General features: G+C 38.3%; 1 protein-coding gene across 25 annotated transcripts in view; it reads right to left on the reverse strand.

The window, feature by feature from the left end:
* fgfr1a (fibroblast growth factor receptor 1a) overlaps positions 1-23,355 on the reverse strand; it is a 90,330-nt gene that overhangs the window by 61,889 nt on the left and 5,086 nt on the right. For all 25 annotated transcript variants that reach the window (XR_015496827.1, XR_015496826.1, XR_015496825.1 and 22 more), the window contains 1 exon segment: positions 11,470-11,646. Coding sequence is in view for 4 of the 25 variants with exons in the window: in XM_087262743.1 (XP_087118869.1) it covers positions 11,470-11,569 (100 nt within the window). In the remaining 21 variants the exon portion in view is untranslated.

The raw sequence follows: 23,355 nt of genomic DNA on the forward strand, positions 1-23,355 counted from the left end.
GAACTATAATACAATTTTAGGAATTATAATTAATTTGTATTTATTTGTTAACATAAACAAGTAGTGACAGATAAATCATAAGAAATTCACCAAGACTTACAGATAAACACTATTTTATTGCTGTCATTTAACAAAATGTATATCAAATTATAGAAACATTACAAAATAAAAACGACACATGCAGTTAATAAAACATGTTTTCTGGTTTCTACATGTTTTTTCATGCTCTCTTATGAGAGCACCTCACTATATATGACACTGAGGCTTTAAAGGGTCACGAAACACCAAAACACATGTGTTGAGCTGTTGTCAGTGGTATATGTGTCCCACACTGCTAAAAACACTATTAGGACACCTATATTTCACTAAAAAGTGTAAATTGGTTGTTTTTGCGTTATTTCAAGCAAATTCGTACTTCCTGTTTGAAACGAATTTTTGAAGCTGCGTCACGGCCATGACATAATAGCGTTTATTCCAGCGTGCAGACTGGACGCCTGTGCCAGAGTGTGTCTTATCCAGTCTTACAGTGTGATGCATTAATGCATGAGTAAGGCTTGAATCAAACCAATCAGCGCGCTCTATTGTGCAACTTCATTAATATTCATTACTGTCACAGTGTTTAGACGGCAGAGACGCCACGTTGTGTTGGCAAAACAAGCGTGAAGTGTTGCTTTTATAGTTTGCTGCCGTTAAGTTTTGTTTTCATTTTCTCTCTGTGAGAGCGCAGCTGGAGTCACGTGTGGATTAACAGTGTACGCAACGCTCGACAACAATAACTTACGTGTCTAAGGAAGAACATTGTTTACCTGAGAGCTGTTCTCATCTGCAAACGCTGAGATCCGGATTCGCTTGTAGTCTCCTCTTAATAAAGACGCGGCTCTAGTTGCTGGTGATTGTCCTGTCTCTAAAGATTTGGTAAGTGAGCGTCCAGAGCTCTTTGTTTATTCAGTTTGTTCGTATCGAACAAACTATTGCACCGAGAGTAAACATGTTAGCACCACAACCAAACTTTAACCTCGTGTAGGGTTTTCACCGCAGTTAGTGACCGGAATAACACACGCGGCTACCTGCCGTGTGCATCCAAGTTTCAGGGAAATGTGGAGGGTTTTTTTCTCTCATTCACCGTGCGGTATCAAACATTGCATGAAAAATACACGCTTAGAGCAGTTTCTCGAATCAAATATCTCGTTTGTCGCGAGGGACATGAATGAATTCCCTGAATGAAAGAGCCAAACTGCAGTTAAAGTCCACCATTTAATAATTTGGCAAATAATTCGACTACAGATGTCCATGTAGGTTAAACACCATCACTTTCTCATGTGTGTGTGTGTGTATTTTGACTCTGAAACTCGCGCGTGCCCAAATAGACACTCCCACACCCTCCCACTTAAGTTCCTCCGACACTCCCCCCCTAAACAGAACTGGACACGCCCACTTTTCTGACTTTTTCGAAAGTAGAGGTGTGAAAACACCCTGCTGAAATGAGGGGGTTTCATGGCCCTTTAAGTCTTTTTTTGTTGTCAATTTATATAACCCTACTTTACATATTGGGGGTCGTACTTGAGCTTCGACATATTTTTTTATATTGCAATAATTAAATTTCACATGTCAAACGGTAGGGTTGTCGCGCACGCATTTCAAAATAAAAGTCCGATATAAGCAAAATAAGTAAAAAATGTAACTTTTGTTGTTTTTTTTTGACCACACACTCTGCGACCCACTGAAAATGTTCCCGCGACCCACCAGTTGAGAAACTATGGAACCCCGGAAGGGACGTAGTGGAGGAGAAAAAAATTGGCTGGGTGAAAAAAAAAATAATGGGTGGGAGGAAAATAAAATTTTTCTAAGTTTTGCGTTCCCTCGCAAAGTTTTGCATCATCTCGCAAAGATGCAAAGATGTGAAAAATTCTCCCATATTTTACCGTTTTACCCCACTTTCTTTACATTAAATCTGTGCGCTGATCGTTGCCTTTCACTTTGCAACCTCTGAACCAGCGAATGCATGTATAAGCGCTGACTGACAGACGCACTCCGTACAATAAACTCACTTGTTTGATAGCAGAAGTGTCCCTTTAAATGGCGCATACAGACGCTGATCTGGGACCAGTTTATTGTACGGAGCGCGTCTGTCAGTCAGCGCTTATACATGCATTCACTGGTTCAGGTAGCATATGAAAGGCGACGATCGACGCACAGTAATGTAAAGAAAGTGGGATAGAATGGTAAAATACGGGAGAATTTCGGCAAAAACAGGAGGGTTAATGTGAGTGAAGTGAACAGGAAGTGTTTGTGAAGAAACAGTTTTGCGAGATAACGCAAAACTTTGCGAGGGAACGCAAAAACTTTAAAAAAATATATTTTCCTCCCACCCATTTTTTTCTTTCACCCATTATTTTTTTTTCACCCAGCCAATTTTTTTCTCCTGCACTACGTCCCTTCCGGGGTTCCGTAGAGAAACACTGCACTAGAGAACAATAAAAATTTCTTCATCACTGGAGCTGAAGCTGTGTTACAAGCGGATGTCAAAAGCTTAAAGTTGTGTAGCGCCACCCTGTGCACTGGGGTCTTTCTGTTTTTTATTAAGTGCCATCTAAAGTCAAGGAGTGAATTTTGCATACTCTTCCGCCAGTGAAAATCGCTAGCGTTTGAAATAGCGGAATAACATGTCGAGAAGTGTTGACGATAAACACAAACGAAAACGCACAAGCCTTTCCTCATTTTTCTTTTGATTAAGCAGCTCTAATTTTACTTTAACTAACTAAGAAACGCCCTATCGTGAGTCAGTCTCTCCTTTTGGAAACTCAAAGCGGCTAATCTTCCAGATTCTGTGAGCAGATTAGCTTGGCTTAAAGTTCATATTTTTGGAAAAGCAGCCCAGCTGGAAAAAACATAGCATTTTTATCCTTCCTGCTTCAAGCTACTCTGGAAAAAAGAAGAAGATTGACATCGCTGAAGATCAAGTTAATTAGGGTAAATCTTAAAGGGAAGGTTTTTTTTGGTGATGGTCAAAGTGAGAGGTGAGGGAGTGACATGCTGAAATGACAGGAAGCAATACAAGACTAGAATGAGCATAGGGATTTCCTTTCATGACAGAGAACGAGAGGAAAAGATGGAAGGGGAAAGATAGGGAACGGGCAAACGCAAGAAAAATAAAGTAATCAGGAAAGGAGATTTGGCCTGTGTGATAGTCTGGAATGTGCACCGTCACTAGGAATTACACATAATGTGACTGGAATGCTCCTAGTCAGGTCATTTGGTGAGCAAACTTGATTATTCCCACTAACAGCCCATTACTTATCATTAGTGAAGGTGTGGGTTCAGTGTGACGCCAAACGAAACAGCACACAGAGTAAACACACGCGCACACACACACACACACACACACACACACACACACACACACACACACACACACACACACACACACACACACACACACACACACAAATACAAACAAAACCATGCAAGCAAACACATACACACTCAAACGCACAAACACACACACACAAAGACGCACACAAGCACACACATAGCAACATACAAGCAAATGCGAAAACTTGCACACACGCAAACGCATGCACAAACACACACACAAGTGCACGCACAAAAAAACGAATACACACAAATACATGCGCATACACATGCACAAACATAAGCACACATGCAAACACACACACACACACACCGCATGCATAAACGCAAACAACACACACACATGCAAATGCACACAAATGCACAAACAAACACAATTACAGGTATGTACACGGACGCACAAGCACACACACACAATACCCAAACACACACGCACGCACACACATGCAAGCACACAAAGACAAGCTGACGCACAAACATGCACGCACACAAATACAAATATTCAAACACAAACACACACACAAACACAAACAAAAACAAATGCACACACACACGCACACAGAAATATGCGCACAAACACACACACAAACATGCAAACACATGCTTAAACACAAACAAACAAAACACATGCACAGGTATGCACTCAAACACACACACACACACAAACAAATAAACACGCACATACAAACACACAAGCAAATGCGAAAAGCAAACACATTCGTAAACACACACAAAAAACCCAAACACACAGATACATGCACACACACACACATGCACGCACACACGCGCGCACACACACGCGCACACAAACACACTCATATGCATGCATAAACACGCAGACACAAACATACACACAAACACACGCAAGTGTACCCATTCAAATGAACACACACACACACACACACACAAATCCAAACACACACACACAAACATGCACACTAACACACCTAAACAAACAAACACACATGCAAATGCATGCAAACACATGCATATGTACACAAACACACCCACAAAACACACAAGCACAAACACACACATTCAGAAACATGCAAACGCAAACAAAAGCAAATGTATGGACACACACAACCAAACGCGCCCACACATACACAAATGTACCCACGCAATTACTCAACAAACACACTTATACACACATACACAAAAACCAAAATACACAAACTGAAACACAAACTGAAACACACACAAACACACACACACACACACAAATCCAAACACGCATGCACATATAATCATACACAAACACATATAAAAGCACATTCAAACACACACACACACACACAAACAAAAATAAACACACGCATACACATGTACACAAAAACACACATGCACTCAAACACAAACACACACACACACACACACACACAAATACGCACACACACAGACAAATACACAAAAACAAACACACACACACACACACACACACACACACACACACACACACACACACACACAAAGGCACACACTCAAGCAAATGCACACTCATGAACACAGAAGCACACATCCACTTAAATACACGTGCAAAGACACATACTAACGCACACACATGCACTCTGACACAAACACACAAACACAAGCAAACACACAAACACACACATGCGCACACACACACACACACCTACATGCACATGCAAAAACACATACAAACGCACACGCATGCATTCTAAGACAAACACACACACTAGCATGCAAACACACAGATACACAAAAACTAAACATACACACACACAAACAAATGCACACACTCAAACACAAGCAAATGCACAAACACGCACGCATGCACACACAAGCCCACACACACACAAACACCCGTAAATGCACGTGCAAGCATACATACAAACACACACACAGACACAAACACACAGGAATGCACACACAGGCACAAACAAACACACATAAACGGACACACACACAACCACACGCGATGGCACAAACACACACACCCACACACACCCACACATCTCCAAGCATTAATCTGCAAAGACTTACGCTGGCCTGCGTCAATTAAAAGCCCACATCAGGACTTGAACGCTAATGGCATTTGTTCACAATGGCCACGCTTGTACAAACATAATCACTGCTTGCCTACACGCAAATGTGGCCCTGCACACACACACACACACACGCACATGCTCTGCAGGAATGAGATCAGCGAGTCCTGCTGAATCACAAGCATTGTTTCCACCCCAAACTATTCACTCATCTCCTTCTAGATGCTCCGCGTGTTTGAGCGAGTACGGCTGAGAAGGAGAGAATGATGTGGCAAAAACTGGAAGAGAGTCAAGAAAGAAACGCATCAATGAGAGAAGCAGATCAACACAGCAACAGAGTTATTTTAACCACTGCAATCGTTTAAAGGACACTTTGTGAACATCACTGAGTTGAGTCTGTTTTGCTACGATATACACCCACCGGCCACTTTATTAGGTACACCTGTCCAACTGCACGTTAACGTAAATTTCTAATCGGCCAATCACATGGCAGCAACTTTCATCAGAATGGGGAAGAAAGGCGATTTAAGTGACTTTGAACGTGGCATGGTTGTTGGTGCCAGACGGGCTGGTCCGAGTATTTCAGAAACTGCTCATCTACTGGGATTTTCACGCACAACCATCTCTAGGGTTTACAGAGAATGGTCTGAGAAAGAGGAAATATCCAGTGTGTGTCAGTTCTGTGGGTGCAAATGCCTTGTTGATGGTCAGAGGAGAATGGCCAGACTGGTTACAGCTGATAGAAAGGCAACAGTAACTCAAATAAGCACTCAATACAACCGAGGTCTGCAGAAGAGCATCTCTGAACACACAACAGGTCCAACCTTGAGGCGGATGGGCTACAGCAGCAGAAGACCACACCGGGTGCCGCTCCTGTCAGCTAAGAACAGGAAACTGAGGCTACAATTCACACAGGCTCACCAAAACTGGACAATAGAAGATTGGAGAAACGTTGCCTGCTCTGATGAGTCTCCATTTCTGCTGCCACATTTGGATGGTCGGGTTAGAATTTGGCATCAACAACATGAAAGCATGGATCCATCCTGCCTTGGATCAGCGGTTCAGGCTGGTGATGGTGGTGTAATGGTGTCGGGGATATTTTCTTGGCGCACTTTGGGTCCATTAGTACCAATTGAGCATTGTGTCAACACCACAGCCTACCTGAGTATTGTTGCTGACCATGTCCATCCTTTATGACAACAGTGTACTCATCTTCTGAGTAGGATAATCCGCCTTGTCAGCGTAAATCATCTCAGACTGGTTTCTTGAACATGACAATGAGTTCACTGTACTCAAATGGCCTCCACAGTCACCCGATCTCAATCCAATAGAGCATCTTTGGGATGTGGTGGAACGGGAGATTGGCATCATGGATGTGCAGCCGACAAATCAGCAGCAACTGCGTGATGCTATCATGTCAATATGGAGCAAAATCTCTGAGGAATATTTCCAGTATCTTGTTGAATCTGTGCCACGAAGGATTGGGGCAGTTCTGAAGTCAAAAGTGGGTCCAACACGGTACTAGTAAGGTGTACCTAATAAAGTGGCCAGAGAGTTTATACAGATACAAAAAAAAACCATTTGTCATTGCCTAACTATAAATAAAAATAGTTTACATTGCTTTAATTCTTTAAGAAATTTAAAGGTACTATGATAGTACAAGCACATATGTGTACATTCTATAGGCATAATTTGATTATAAAATATATACGGATTTATATTTATCTTCCCATTGCAAGTCATTTAACAGTGTTTAGACAAACTTAAAACACTATATTAAGGGAATCCAGTTGTTTGTGCAGGTTGTATTTTCACCTAGGAGGGAAAAAACAACAAACATAACCAAATGCTGGAGTGTCAGCAACTCATCAACAGCTGAAACTATCATTTACGCCACAGGAGGCCTGAGGGAAAAGTGCTCTCCGTCCTGACCGGAGGAAGAAGGAGAGGAGGAGTAGAGGAAGAAGGAGAGGGTATCCGCACACTTGGCCATTTGGCTGTCAAGCGTTAAGTGGGTAAAAGGTAATCCATCACATTCTGACCGCTTCGTCTTCCTTTTGTTAGTCGCACAACAAAAAGTTTAAGAAAAAAAGTATTTAAATAAAGCGAAAGAAACTGAAATCGCACCATATATTCGGAAGCCAAGTTAAATGTAATATGAGAAGTTGCATCCCGGACGAGCCCCCGAATTCCAGATTAGCTACGTTTTCCTCCAAGGAAGAAGGAATCTTGTGCTAATAATTCATGAACAATGTGCATGGGTTGTAAAAAGAAAATAAATCAAAGGTTGTGAATGGTCGCTCAAGAAGATTCTTTATATTAGGAAAAAATCCTATTTAAATGTTGATAACTTTTGATTATGGCTGGATTTGATATGAAAGAATCTTTAAAGGAACTAACAATGGTTCTTCTACGGTATTTTATATTCATGGCACTATTTTTAAAAGGATAGTTCACTCAAATCTGACAATTCTGTCATTATTTACTCACCTTTACTTGTCCTGTTTGAGTTTCTTTCTTATGTTGGGCATAAAAGAATAACCTGTAACCATTGACTTCCATTAGTTTTGGTTTATCCTACTATGGAAGTCAATGGTTACAGGTTCTCAGCCTTCTGAATACAGAATAAAGAAACTGAACCACACTCTGGCCACTTTGTCTCCTCTTTGATAGTCGCACAACAAAAAGTTTAAGGAAAAGTATTTAAACAGATAGCGAGAAACTGAGATTACACCAAATACTCGAAAGTTTTAATATGACGGGAAAAGTTGCATCCCGGACGAGCCCCCAAATGTCAGATTAGTTTTGTGTTTATCTAAAGGAGAATGAATATTGCACAAATGATTCATAAACGATGTGCATAAGAGAACAAAATAGTCACTTATATGTAAATGATTGATGATAAAATTGCGCATAAAGCCAAGTGTTCGAAGAATGTTTCCATTGAAGATTATTCACGTCTTTGGGTCATATAAGACTTATCCAACTCAAGAGAGAACACATTTGCTATGTACACACTATCAAAAATATTTTTTGCTTCACTGAAGCCTTAGAATAACTATTTTTGGTTCCTAGAAACAACGATTTAGTCAACGAAGAATAGAAATAAGAAGACTTTAATCAACCAAACTTGCTTATTTACATTCGTGGAATGGAGGATTTACCTACTGTTTTATGACAGTGTTTTTTAGATTTTACAAACACACACTCTTAAAAAATAAAGGTTCTTTAAACATCCAAAGAATTTAAACAAATTTTTGAGGAATGGAAATTTCATTTGCCTTTATTTTGAAGAGTGTATTTTAAGATTTTACGCACACACTCTTAAAAATAAAGATTCTTTATTGGCAATTATAGCTCATGAAAGGCTCAAAAGGCTCTTTATAGCTGAAAAATTACTATTTAAATGTCCATAACTTTGATTATGACTAGATTTGATATGAAAGATCATATGTAGGAACCAAAAATTGGTTCTTCTATGGTATTTTATATTCATGGCACTATTTTTAAAAGGATAGTTCGCTCAAATCTGACAATTCTGTCATTATTTACTCACCTTTACTTGTTTGAGTTTCTTTCTTATGTTGAGCATAAAAGAATAACCTGTAACCATTGACTTCCATAATATTTGTTCATCCTACTAAGTAAGTCAATGGTTACAGGTTTTCAACCTTCTTCAAAATATCTTCTTTGGTGTTCAACAGTATAAAGAAACTCAACCACTTGAGTAAATATTGAGTAAACATTCAATTTTGGGTGAACTATCCCTTACAAAAGTTCTCATCCCAGATTTCTAAGCGATGTTCAAAAATGTGGATGCAAAATATAGTTCCCCTTAACTGCGACCACATCTTTATGCAATGCAAGTATTCATAACAAGTTCTACCCCATAGGTCTATACTTTACAACTCTGCATTCTACTACCACAAGAAAACATGCTTGGTTTTCCCAGAAACACGATCTCCGCTGTGGAATAGCACCACAGGGCGGAGTACTTTCTGTGTCTTCTTTTAAAAGCAGTAATTTATAGCGTCTCCGGTAGTCAACTCTTCCCCTGACAACAAATACCTTTTCATTACAAAAGGAAGATGGTGAGACAACAGGGAGGGAGAAAGAGATAGAGAGAGAGAGAGAAGCGAGGTATTTTTTGCATAGCCGGAGGGTACAGATGGCAGCTATTTCACACCTCCAGCTCTGGGGTAAATTCAGACCTAACATGTTTATTTAAAGCCTCCACACAGTCGACAAGAGCAAAAGTGACCGCTCTTTTTTTTATAATAAGAGTAATGTAAGGCATGCAGAAGTCTCCGGGGAATGCTGTATTTCCGAAATCCTAAAAGACGGTGAAGCTACGGAAGCACGTTTGGGCCTGTGTGAGCCAAAGGCACTGGCTTGGCTGGAATGTTGCCAAAGGACACATTTTTCAGGGTTTGATTTCAGCTGGTGTGCTTTTTTTTTCTCCCCCCCCCCCCCAATCCATTTCCCTTTTTCACCCTCTCTATATGACTTGAGTGCATGAAAGTCCTTAGGGTATTGAATGGCTATTTTGGATATGAGGTGGAAATGAAAAACGAATGGTATCCAAGTGTAAACTTCCACAGCTCAGGGTTGAATGTGTGTGTTTTTTTCCCTCCTAGCGCACACTACTGATATGCACCATATTGCAGATGCGAGGACGGTTTGAAAACCTGCAGATATATCAAAGTACAAGGTAATACACTCATTTTGTATAATATCTAAGCCCTGTGGCTTTTAATGGGGGTGTATTTTGGACAACAATATTATAATCACTCGTCAGAATAATATTATATAAAATATAATATAAAAAAAAAACTACTAACACTTCCCTTCTTAGACTTTACAGACCTGAAACTTGCCTTTAGTACTTATTCATTGTTGCTCTTAGTTGTGTAAATTGCTTCCTTGTCCTCATTTGTAAGTCGCTTTGGATAAAAGCGTCTGCTAAATGACTAAATGTAAATGTAAAAGCATTTAATGTACTTGAATATAGTTGAAGACAAAATTACTAGTCAATTATTATATAATTATTAATTATACTAAATATATATATGTATATGTATGTATATATATATATATATATATATATATATATATATATACATATATATATATATATATATATATATATATATATATATATATATATATATGTGTATATATATATATATATATATATATATATATATATATATATATATATATATATATATATATATATATATATATATATATATATATATAGGGCCAGCCACCCCATTAACACCATAAAAGACCGGGATATCATTAAGGTTCATGTGCACGTAAAGGCACATGTCCCAAACTCTTTTTGCAATACAGCGTAGCTGCCTAAACTTAAGCCACTGATAAACCTTCATGTTAATTGATGTGATCCTATTGGTGCAGTTTCAAAAACCCAGCCTGTTTAATTCAGGCTCAGAAAGAGGGAGGAGAAAAAACACACACAGTTTGGTGTGAAGGAATTGGACTGGCCTGCACAGAGTCCTAACCTCAACCCGACTGAACACATTTGGGAGGAATTAAAGCTGAGAATTTGAGTCTCGTCCCACATCAGAAGGATTGACATGTGCTTCAAGAATGAGTCAAACATTTCCATAAACACACTAATAAACCTTGTGGAAAGCCTTCCCAGGGGAGCCGACGCTAGTATAGCTGCAATAGGTCGGCCAACAGCCCCATTAAATCATAAAGGCTGGGATGTCATTAAAGTTCATATGCATTTAAAGGTAATACAGTGTAGTTTTCTAAATTTGAGCTTATTTTAAGCTCAATTAATGTTAATTGATATGATGAAATCCTACTGGTGCAGTTTTAAAAGATCCACCCTGTTTTAAACAGGGTCAGACCGAGGGTGGAAAACAATCACACCGGGTTTTAGTATAATAAACTTAAGCAGTGGGGAAAATGATGGAGTGAAATAAATTGCAGGATATAGCAAATAAACAAAATGTAAGGAGCTTAATTGCACAGAGGCTAAGAGACATGGCTTGTTATAATAAAACAATCTTCAATTCTGACACAACAGAACAAGAGGACCAGAGAAAAGACTTACCCTCATCTTGGATGGCTGGTCTGCCCTGCGACTGAAGAGCTTGAGTTAACAGTACTGAGATCAGCAGCAGCGTGGTCTTCATTATCATCATCATCTTCATTATTATTATCAAAGATCCTCTACATCTGAACTCCACATCCAGCCCAGCTCTCCATGAAGTCGACTAGGACATCAGCACTGTGTTGAAGACAGAGAGAAAGAAAACTCATTGATAATAGCCATCTATTGTCGGCGCAATAGCCTAGTGGTTAGTGCGTCAACATATGGTGCTGTAGTCCCATATGTTGTTCAGGGAGTCCCGAGTTCGAATCCCGACTCAAGGACATTTCCGGTCCCTAACCACTCTCTCTCCCACTTCGCTTCCTGTCTGAAATACTGTTCTATCCACTTAATAAAGGGCAAAAAGGCCAAAAATAAATCTTAAAAAAATAAAAAATAGCTATCTATCCTGAACACGTCAAAATGTTCAATGTAGAAAATAGGTAAAATATTGGAAATAACACTGGGCATGGAGTCATCTGAATTTGACTGGATTGTGAAACGATGCAATTGGTTTATTGATTTAATTATAAATAAAGTAAGTACAGTTAAAGTCAAAATTATTAGCCATGATATTATTATTTTTTTCTTTTTCAAATATTTCCCAAATGACGTTTAACAGATTTTTCCACAGTATTTCCTATTATATTTTTTCTTCTGCAGAAAGTATTTGTTTCATTTAGGCTAGAATTAAAGCAGTTTTTAACATTTTTTTTAAACCATTGTAAGATCAATATTTTTAGCCCCCTTAAAGGGCCATGAAACCCCCTCGTTTCAGCAGGGTGTTTTCACACCTCTACTTTGGAAAAAGTCAGAAAAGTGGGCGTGTCCAGCTCTGTTTAGGGGGGAGTGTCGGAGGAACTAAAGTGGGAGGGTGTGGGAGTGTCTATTTGGGCACGCGCGAGTTTCAGTCAAAATACACACACATGAGAAAGTGATGGTGTTTAACCTACATGGACATCTGTAGTCGAATTATTTGCCAAATTATTAAATGTTGGACTTTAACTGCAGTTTGGCTCTTTCATTCAGGGAATTCATTCATGCCCCTCGCGACAAACGCGATATTTGATTCAAGGAGCTGCTCTAAGCGTGTATTTTTCATGCAATGTTTGATACCGCACGGCGAATGAGAGAAAAAAAACCTCTGCATTTCCCGGAAACTTAGATGCACTCGGCAGGTAGCGTCAGAAAGCCGCGTGTGTTATTCCGGTCACAAAATGCGGTGCTAACATGTTTGTACTCGGTGCAATAGTTAACTTAATTCGATACAAACAAACTGAATAAACAAAGAGCACTGGTCGCTCACTTACCAAATCTGTAGAGACAGGACAATCACCAGCAACTAGAGCCGCGTCTTTATTTAGAGGAGACTACAAGCGAATCCGGATCTCAGCGTTTGCAGATGAGAACAGCTCTCAGGTAAACAATGTTCCTCCTTAGACACGTAAGTTATTGTTGTCGAGCGTCGCGTACACTGTTAATCCACACGTGAGTCTGAGCTCTCACAGAGAGAAAATGAAAACAAAACTTAACTGCAGCAAACTATAAAAGCAACACTTCACACTTGTTTTGCCAACACAATGTGGCGTCTCTGTCGTCTAAACACTGTGACAGTAATGAATATTAATGAAGTTGCACAATAGAGCGCGCTGATTGGTTTGAACCAAGCCTTACTCATGCATTAATGCAGCACACTGTAAGACGTAATAAGACTCACTCTGGCACAGGCGTCCAGTCTGCACGCTGGAATACACGCTATTATGTCATGACCGTGACGCAGCTTCAAAAATTCGTTTCAAACAGGAAGTATGAATTTGCTTGAAATAACGCAAAAACAACCAATTTACACTTTTTAGTGAAATATAGGCGTCCTAATAGTGTTTTTAGCAGTGTGGGACACATATACGACTGTCAACAGCTCAACACATGTGTTTTGGTGTTTCGTGACCCTTTAAGCCGCCTTTCCACTGCACACGACATTTGGGCATGACTGTCGGATTACGCCCCCTTGTGGCAGTCGCACAGTATTTTCAGTGCTGTCATGCACCATGGGAGAGAAGCTGTTCTCGCAGTGTTTGAAATAAAGGAGTGCAAAAGCAAGAGCCTTTATTCTCTGTGTTCACAGTGGTTAAATGAATGAATACTAGAAACTCAAACCGCTAAAATATTGGGGAGAATGTGGACACAACATTAAAAAATTCTATTTTTATTACTTACACTTTTGTTTATAAGTGTTTTTTTGTTAATATGAACTTTTTTTAATTTAAAATATAACCAAATAAACTCCTATTTCTCATCTCGCGCGCATGGAACTGCTTGTACAACACTGGAATACGTCACATCCAGTCGTATGGTCGCATACGGTCTAGTCGCAGAAGTTCAAATTTTTCAACGGATCTGCGGCTCAAATCGGATCTGAATTTTCTGCATACGTAGATGATCGGAACTCCACGCAGCTCCCAGGCTATACTTCAATGGAAATGAATGACTTCCGGTCTGTCGCTTGTCGTGTGCAGTGGACAGGAGGCTATATGCAATATTTGTTTTGGATTGTAAAAAAAAAAAAAAAACATCATTATACAATGACTTGCCTAATTACCCTAATTACTCTTTAAATGTCACTTTAAGCTGAATAGTATCTTGAAGAATATTTAATCAAACATTGTTTACTGTCATCATGGCAAAGATAAAACAAATCAGTAATTATAAATGAGTTATTAAAACTATTATGTTAAGAAATGTGTTGTTAAATCCGTTAAAGAGAAATTGGACGAAAAATATACAGGAGGGCTAATAATAGATTTGTAATAGATAATAGTTGTAATAGAGTTGTATCTCAGTTGTGTGTCAGTTCGCTTCGTCTGTTTGCTCTCTGCAAATACACAGGAACACAAACGCGCTCCTATCTGTCAACTTTAGACCCCAGCGTGACCCCGACACACCATTTGTCCCACAGCTATCGGAACTCCTCATTCAAACATCATTTACACATTTCAACACACACCCCACTACGACAACAAAACCAACAACTGCATTTCGCAACTCGACAAGCAGATGTTTTCCCTTCAGAGTGTCTGGCTGGGGTCATCCGTGCGTCTTTGCTTGCCATCAGGATTTTTTGGTTAATTCAAAATGTAAATACGTCAACATTTTTTCATAACAGTCCCTCCAGGGTTATGCAAAACCAATTGTTCTTCAGATTTTAAAAAAAATAAATTATTACGTTTGTGAGTTTTCAAAGCTGAACACAAGAATTGATGCAAATAATCCGCTTGTTAAGTGTGACGTCACGCGAAGCGGCTTCCGGGTCCAAGCGCTTAATTCAACTGAATGGGGAGACTCATGAAATGGTCATAAACGTTTACAAAGCGATTTAATACTTTCGAAAATCACGATCGCAGTATATATGTCCATGCCTAATATCCGATGGCCAGAAAGTGATTCATTGTTTTATAAACTGTAAAATTTTGGTATTTGTTATGCAGCAAGCCCAGAGATTGTTGTCTACACTATAACTTTATATAAAATTAACTTTAATGTGTGATAGGAATAAAACGTGATCATAAACGAATGATTTCTCCACTCAAATGAATGGCGGCTTGGACCCCGAAACAGTATTACATACGTGACAAACACGTCACCACTTAACAAGCGGATACCATGGGCTGGGGTGATTTGTGTGTCTTTGCTTGCAGTCAAGATTTTTTGGAGGGTTTTTTTAATTCACAAATTGTAAATATTCATTCATTCCCCTTCAGCTTAATCCCTTTATTCATCAGGGGTCACCACAGTGGAATGAACTGCCAACTATTCCAGTTAGGGTTGGGCCGATAGACGAAGCCATCGTCCATCGCCGATGGCCAATAGATGAAACACGATGCTGAGTCAGCATCGCCGATCCTCCGCCCCGCCCCCATCGCGAACTCGCTCACGAAAAACACACACTCAGGCCTCCTTTACACTAATACATCTTAGTGTAAAAAAGGCATTATAGAACGAAAATGATCCACATCCACACCGTGTTTTACCTAGCATTTCTGAACAGCCCTCCGTCCGCTGAAAATGCACACCACATGACCACACACACACAGACATGCTCTGTCAAGCGCTTCTCTGAGCTCCAGAGAGGAGGGCAAGTCGGACAGTTTATCAAGAAAGCACCGCTGGATCGCGTCTCACTATAGTTGTTAAACGTGATATTCAGACATCCCAAGTCTCCCGGAAGTTCCGGAAGTCTCTATGCATTTGCGGGACTCATAATGCCCACGAACGAGTAATAATCTCCCGGAAATTGTCCGTCTCCCTGCCGGTCCTCAAATAAGTCGTGCACCCTTCTCACCCCCGGATCCCTTCTCGCTCTTCGATGTTTCACATAAGACATCGTACGATGCCAAATTGGTCGACATCGCCCGACCCTAATTCCAGTATATATTTTACACAGCGGATGCCCTTCCAGCTGCAACCCAGTACTGGGAAACATCCATACACACTCACTTCAAACACATACACTAAGGCCAATTTAGTTTATTCAACTGACCTATAGCGCTTGTATTTGAATAAAAACGGAAGTTAAGGTTAGATTATGTTTAATAAATTAAACCTAGACTTGCTTGATTATTTGCATGGAAACTCAATTGACTGTCAGTGTACCTGTTAAATGTAGGGCTGCACAATATACATTGAAAAATTATTGTTTTCGCAATATTAGTAAATGCAATATCGCAGAGATAAACTGAATAGTGATAAATCATATTTATGTTATGTGACAACCATTTGTGTTTTGCATGCAGAGCTTGTTTATCCAAATTCGACCAATCGGATGGGGCTTTACTATCTTTAGCCCCTCCTCCCCGGTAGTTGCTGTTCTGCTATTGGTTGGAGCAGCTCAATGGTGAACCTATAGCTGAAATTTAAGACTAATGTAAACAGCCAATAGGAGTTTTCAGTCATGTTTTAAAGCATGTTTACACCTCGACATAGCTTAATACGCTGATTTAAATTCAATTTGATCAGAAAACATCTATTAACTTTTTACATTAGTATCTTTTTATTTTAGCAAATAAAAAATTGAATAACAATTTTTTTTATTTAGTACTTTTTAATAAATGTATGTAAAAAGTAGCTCATAAAAAAATTGCATTTCTCTACAGAAATGCTATATAGTCATCACAATACTCGCATATCTTTACCGTGCAGCCTTGATTAAATGTTGATACCAGAAGAAAATGCTCAAGAAATATACTCGGTGAGGCATAACGTGATGTCCATCACCTTCACAACTGCTCTAATAAGGCCAAGAAACTTGGACAAACGCCAAGACACTTGATCCATGCGCAAAAAAAGTTCCCACAGAATTTGTGATGGTTTCATTTTCATTATATGTGCAGCTGGTGCAGATGAACGAAGAGACGGGCAAACAGAGACATTTCATCCCCAACACAGAGAGCATTAATCACATTAATAATCACACAAAAACTCCCACATACATCAGTTTCAAAAGGAAAAGCAGCAATTGAACAACAGCAAGAACACAAATAGTCAACTGGAAAAAACGGATATCTATGATTGGAAACAGTGAGCTTGCGCTGGCAGAAGAAATGATATGTGAACAGCCCTTAGTTAATAGCCTCGGCCATAGTTTAGATTTCCAATGGCTATGATTTCCAATGGAAGCGCACAGCTTGCTCGCTATTGGGAGCAACCTTAGACTGTAAAAGATATGGACGTAGTATCTATGACATCCGCCATAGGACCCGCAGAGTTCAACTGGTTATTAAATAAATAAATAAATAAATAAAGATAAAAATAAGCAAATATGAAAGTGTTTTCTACATTTCTATATTCTTTTGGTATACTTTTTATTTATTTATTTATTATTTACTATTATTATTAATTTTATAAATATTATTAATATTAATAATGTAAAAAAAACATTTTTTTTTACTTGTTTTTAAGTCCAATGAAAAATGGACTGTTTTTTTTTATTATTATTATTATGTGCTGCATTATTTAGTTACTGAGCAGCAATTATTCACACTTTAAAATGGGAGTTTTCATGTGACTTACTACACTAGCCTTGTTTTGAAATTAATGAATGCATAACAGGGCTCAACAATAAGGACCGGGGCCAGCGTGCGAGGCACTCTGGACAGTAGACAGAATTGTTACTGGCCCAATTCGTAGTGCCTTGTCACAAAAGTTCAATTTGTCTGCGACTATTTGTCAATTGCATATGAATACAGTCTTAGAATCGAGAAACAGTTGTGCTTTAAAGCCTTTAAATGCTACCTTCTCAGTGATGTCGTAAACACCATGTTGCTTTTCGGTTCCTTCTATCTGATTGGATGTTGTGAGCATGTCGTTTTTTTGTAACCTGGTAAAAACCAGTACAGCGAAATCAATTTATGAGGCTAAAAGAATGTCTTGGAAGCAAACATTTACGTGGGTACAATGTGAAGATATGCTCATTATACATTTATTAACATTTTTAAAATGTAAAAATTCTAGATTCAAACACATTTTTGACACAATATTAAAAACATGTGGCTAAGGAATAGCTATTAACTTCCCTTTTTTTTGGTGGGGCGAGTAAAAATATTGGCAGGGCAAGTAAAAATCTGAACCGCTGGCCCAATCGGGCCAGTAGAAAAAATCCTTAGCGTTGAACCCTGCATAATAACCGTGATTATTCCTTAGACTATAATCGTACAACCAAAATCTACAATGATTGCATCCCTACTTGAGGTTGCCTAAAACGTCTTTTTTTCATGGCAAAAGCTGAAATATTACATTTAAGGGTTGGGAACGATGAATCTTCAATAATGACATGTGCTTTAATTTAAAACATCCAGCTGTCTCTATTTAAAGTGATCCGCATATTTAAATAAATTAAAACCTAAATCCTGGATCTTAAGTTCATTTGTGTATAGAGAAAGTTGGAAACACTGACGTTACCTCAACCACTTTAACACATTTAATTACTACAGTCTATGAAAAAGACAAATATATAGTCTCTCTAAGGAAAAAAAGCACAAGCAAGACGGCTTAATTCATACCCAGATGAGATTCCTGATGTAAATGTTTAAGCATTTTTTTAAGAAACAAATCCCCCTGTTTATGTGAACTATTCCCAAGTAAAACAAACAGCAGAACGAACGCTGTATTAACCGTCGTGCTCGCTGTGAGAAAAGGGAAGGAGGCGCGGAGAGACGAGAAAAAGAGGGAGTGCATGGAATAAAACGAAATAGGCCAAGTCAAGTGGAAAGAGAAGTTAGTACCCTAATTAATGAACCCCGGCGTGTTTTTCTCTGCCTGTGATCATTGGAGGGGAACACGGCGAGAGCGTACAGCAAGCCCAGCTCATTACCGCTGCCTGCTACTGGAGCGGAACATTCCAGAGAACAGCATCGGTTTGTGTCGGAGACGGGACGCCTGACCTCACTCACTCCAGCACTGGTGGGATCCAGAGCTACAGCCGGACCAACAAACTCAGACCGACGCTCCATGGGGAGGCTATTAGGGCCAGGCTGATGAACGCCCCTTTCAAGGAAAAGTCTGTTCACTTCCAAACAGGACTGCACGATGTCAGAACAAAACTGGCATTGCTATATTGTTGTTTTTTGTGATATAACTTCACCAATTGACCCTGTTTTGTAAAGAATTCCTAATTGCATATTAATTGAAATCATTTGTAGGGAAGATTTTAAAATGTAGTATAAAAAACTAAAGCACAGATAAAAACAACAGAATAACATAAAAAAATAAAAATAATTAAATAAATAAATATATAAATTTGTGTGTGTGTGTGTACATATATATATATATATATATATATATATATATATATATATATATATATATATATATATATATATATATATATATATATATATATATATATATATATATACACACACACACACATACATACATATATATATACATACATAAATATATATATATATATATATATATATATATATATATATATATATATATATATATATATATATATATATATATATATATATATATATATCGTATCACGATTTTTAAATTTTTTTGTGGGGGGTGGGAAAAAAGATTTGTAAAACTTTTTTTTATTAAATAATATTTGAAAAATCTTTATAAAGTGAACATCAAAGAACATTATTAACTATGCAAATTATTAACAATATAAATAGCCATATATAAAATAAATAAATAGCCAAAGCTATATCACTTCTGTTTTCTTTGTAACAAAATACTGTCGAAAAAACAAACAGAACTAAACTCCATTGTGTAGATGGTTCAAGCATGTTGAAAATTCTTTTTCAATCAAGTTCTCTTACATAGAAAAAAGTTAATTAAATGGCTACTAGGGATGCTCATTTCGTTAATTTTGCTAACCGACTACTACGGTTATTAACGGTTAACTGGTCAGATTACTATTAATTTTATATTAAACAAATTGACGTGTCTATTTTGTGTCTGACACATTAAATATTGCATTTTAAAATACTGATTTATTTTTATATGCTAGCATATTAATAACAGAACAACAGAGCATCTTCACGCACCTGCAGTGTTTAGCACAGAAGAGCAGAATAATCTAAATAAAATGAATAAAATAAATAGGACTGCCCTAAATTATTTTCACTTAAATAATTAATTTCTATTACAAAACGAAAATACTGATTGATTCTTTTTAATAACCGGCATAGGCTGTTTTTTTCCAATCATATGTTTTTTTCTTCCGACAAATAAAAATAGCTGACTTCCTTAAATTGCTGCTTCACGGAAAATATGCATTTATTGGCAAATGTGTCTGTAGGCACGGGTTATACGTTATTGTCCCGCAAAATAAGTATGCCTTGCAGTTGAACAAGGGGCCGAAAACAAGGCGCACCTCACTGCCTTTATGTTGACAAGGAAAAAAGAAGAAGCGCGGTCCTCTTAGGAAATGACTGAATCAGCTGTGCTATCGATTGTGCAAAAGTGTTGCTGTCTGTGTTGTTACAATTGTAATATTTAATACTATTGTAATATTCAAGATTTGTACATTCATACAGCTCTGGATAACTTAAAACAGCGATTAGACCTTCAGAGCGTGTTAATGCGTCTTGAAGTAAAGCGAAACGGCTATAAACTCCAGCAAGATAGAGTGATTATATGCAGAGCCATATACCTTCATCCCTAAATAAAGTATAACTATAGAAACTGTGTTCATCTTAACTGAAAGCTTCGTTGTGTTTCCTGACCTCACGCATCGCGCACCTGTCAGTCAGCACTCCCAAAGGTTCAAACAGAAAGCGCACAGCACGGTTACAGAAAAGTTTGCGCTGTTATAATTCACTTACCTTTTGGCTACTGTTTTACACTGAGGCTTAATGCCTGTGCTGCAAACCACAAGTAAACATTAAACAAATAAACATCTTATTTCTCTCAAGAATACCAAACTCGTTTGATTTAAGGTAGTTGAAAATTCTTCAGAAACACCATCATGTCAACATTGCATTGAAAAAACGTGACAACTTTCCTTACTCTGCGGAGTCGGGGCATCTGGTGAACGCCCATCCCTATCTGCGCAGCCAACAGTGTGAGCAAAGCATCGTAGCGGTGAAAATCCGGCCGCTTTGACAGCATTGGCAATGTTTCTGCCGTTGTCGGTTGTCAAGCGCGGTTAAGTTGGTTTTGTTTTTGATATTCCTGACATTCATACGGTCCCTTACTAAGAGCTCCGTGCAAACCCTACCGGCTAAACGCATATTGCGAGGGCTTGAACGGAGCAGTGCTCGTAATGTCGAACGGAAAAAAAGTGTTTCCTCGCGTTCTTCTTCAACTAGCTCAACTTTTGCAGGCACGCGTGACGTTATTGGAAAGGTAGTCACGGGGTGTGTCGCGATTCTCCCTTATCTCACCGCGACACAGAATCGTAGATCTGAGTTTTGCGATTTCGATTTCATATCGTGTATCGTTACAGCCCTAATATATATATATATATATATATATATATATATATATACATACATATATATATATATATATATATATATATATATATATATATATATATATATATATATATATATACATACATACATACATACATACATACATACATACATACATACATACATACATACATACATACATATATATACACATGTACATATATTTATATATATATATATATATATATATACATACACATACATATATATATATATACACATATACATACATATATACATATACATACATATATACATATACATATACATATATATCTTTGCGGCTTTAAAACGCAGTTGAAGAATAAATTTTCAACTAAATCTCCAAGTTGGAAGCTTCTTTAAGTAAAGATGTTTTGTGAATGCAGGCCCAGATGTTTATAAGAGTCCCCAGAGTTTTGTTGATGCGTGGATGTAAACAAAATGAGGAGCTGCAGTACACAGATCCGAACTCCATCTGAAGCATCACGCTAAAGCTCAGGGATAGTTATATAATAGCAACTTTCCTTTTAAAAGTGCTGGGCGATGGTTTACTGTGCCAACCCAACCAAGCCTGCCAGCCCAGTAAATTAGAGGGCAGAGCATTCCTCTCTCTTCCAGACTCTCGACAGCACATTTCCACCGGAAGAACACCCACAGCATAGCAACTCTTTTCTCCTCTACCCATTGCCTTCCTTTCATTTTCAAACAACAGAGTATTTCATTACAGAGCAACCACCATCTGCAAGAAATCTAGGTTTTATTCTGGATTCTGCTCTTTTAATTCACAAACAGGTAAATGCAGTAGTTAAATCTTGTTTTTCCAGCTGAGATTATGAGCCAAAGTGAAAGGCTTTTAACCCGTGTGGAATTCAAGAGATTAATCTATGCCTTTATATCATCATGCTTGGACTACTGTAACTTAATTTATGTGGGTGTTGGCCAATCCTATATAGATAGTGGTCCAAAATGCAGCCGCTATAGGCTTCATTCCGGCACCGGCAAGTTTGAACACATTACTCCAATCCTGTGCTTCCATAATTGCTGAAAAGTTTTAGAATTGAGTTTCAAATTTTAATGTACAGTACAGTACTCGCGGGAGTTACGTTCTAAAAATAGACCACAATAGGTGAAAGCCGCGACGCAGTTTGCTTTATTTTTTTACAATTATTATAGATTTTTAAGGCTGTAAAACCCCTCACCTCACTATTTTCTCAGATGGGCATTGACATTTTCACACGCTTCTCTCTTGTCTAAACACTCGCGTAACTTCTAACTTCCGTTGGCATGCTCAGAAGTCCAACTTTTTGTGCGATGGTTAGCATCTTGCAGCTGCCAGAGTTCTTACCAGGTCTTGAAAATATGATCATACTAGCCCAATTTTATCCTCCTCACACTGGCTGTCTGTTAAGCTCCGTATTGATTTTTAAAATATTGCTTCTTACCTACAAGCTTTAAATAATCTAGCTCCTGTTTATCTAACCAACCTCCTGTCTCACAACAATCCAAGCTCTCAAAACTCAGGGCTTTTGGTAGCCCCTAGAAGAGCAAAGTCCACTAAAGGAGGTCGAGCCTTCTCATTTATGGCTCCTAAACTCTGGAATAGCCTTCCTGATAATGTTCAGACATACTCTCACAATTCAGAACACAATACACTAATTAGGATGCAGAACACAATGGGTTGTTAAAAAAAAACAAAAGCATGTCAAATTGCACTAAAAAAAATATATGCGACACCGCAAAAGGTGAACTCCGTTATGGCGAGAGACCACTGTACTTAATTCAATATCACATTTTAAACATCTCCATATTATCCTGCAGATTTACTGCAATCCAGACCATCCAGTGACCTGTCTGGAGCGGGTAACAGTAAAAT

The sequence above is a fragment of the Danio rerio genome, chromosome 8 (genome assembly GCF_052040795.2).
Source record: "Danio rerio strain M-AB ecotype USA chromosome 8, GRCz13ab, whole genome shotgun sequence".
NCBI lineage: Eukaryota > Metazoa > Chordata > Actinopteri > Cypriniformes > Danionidae > Danio > Danio rerio.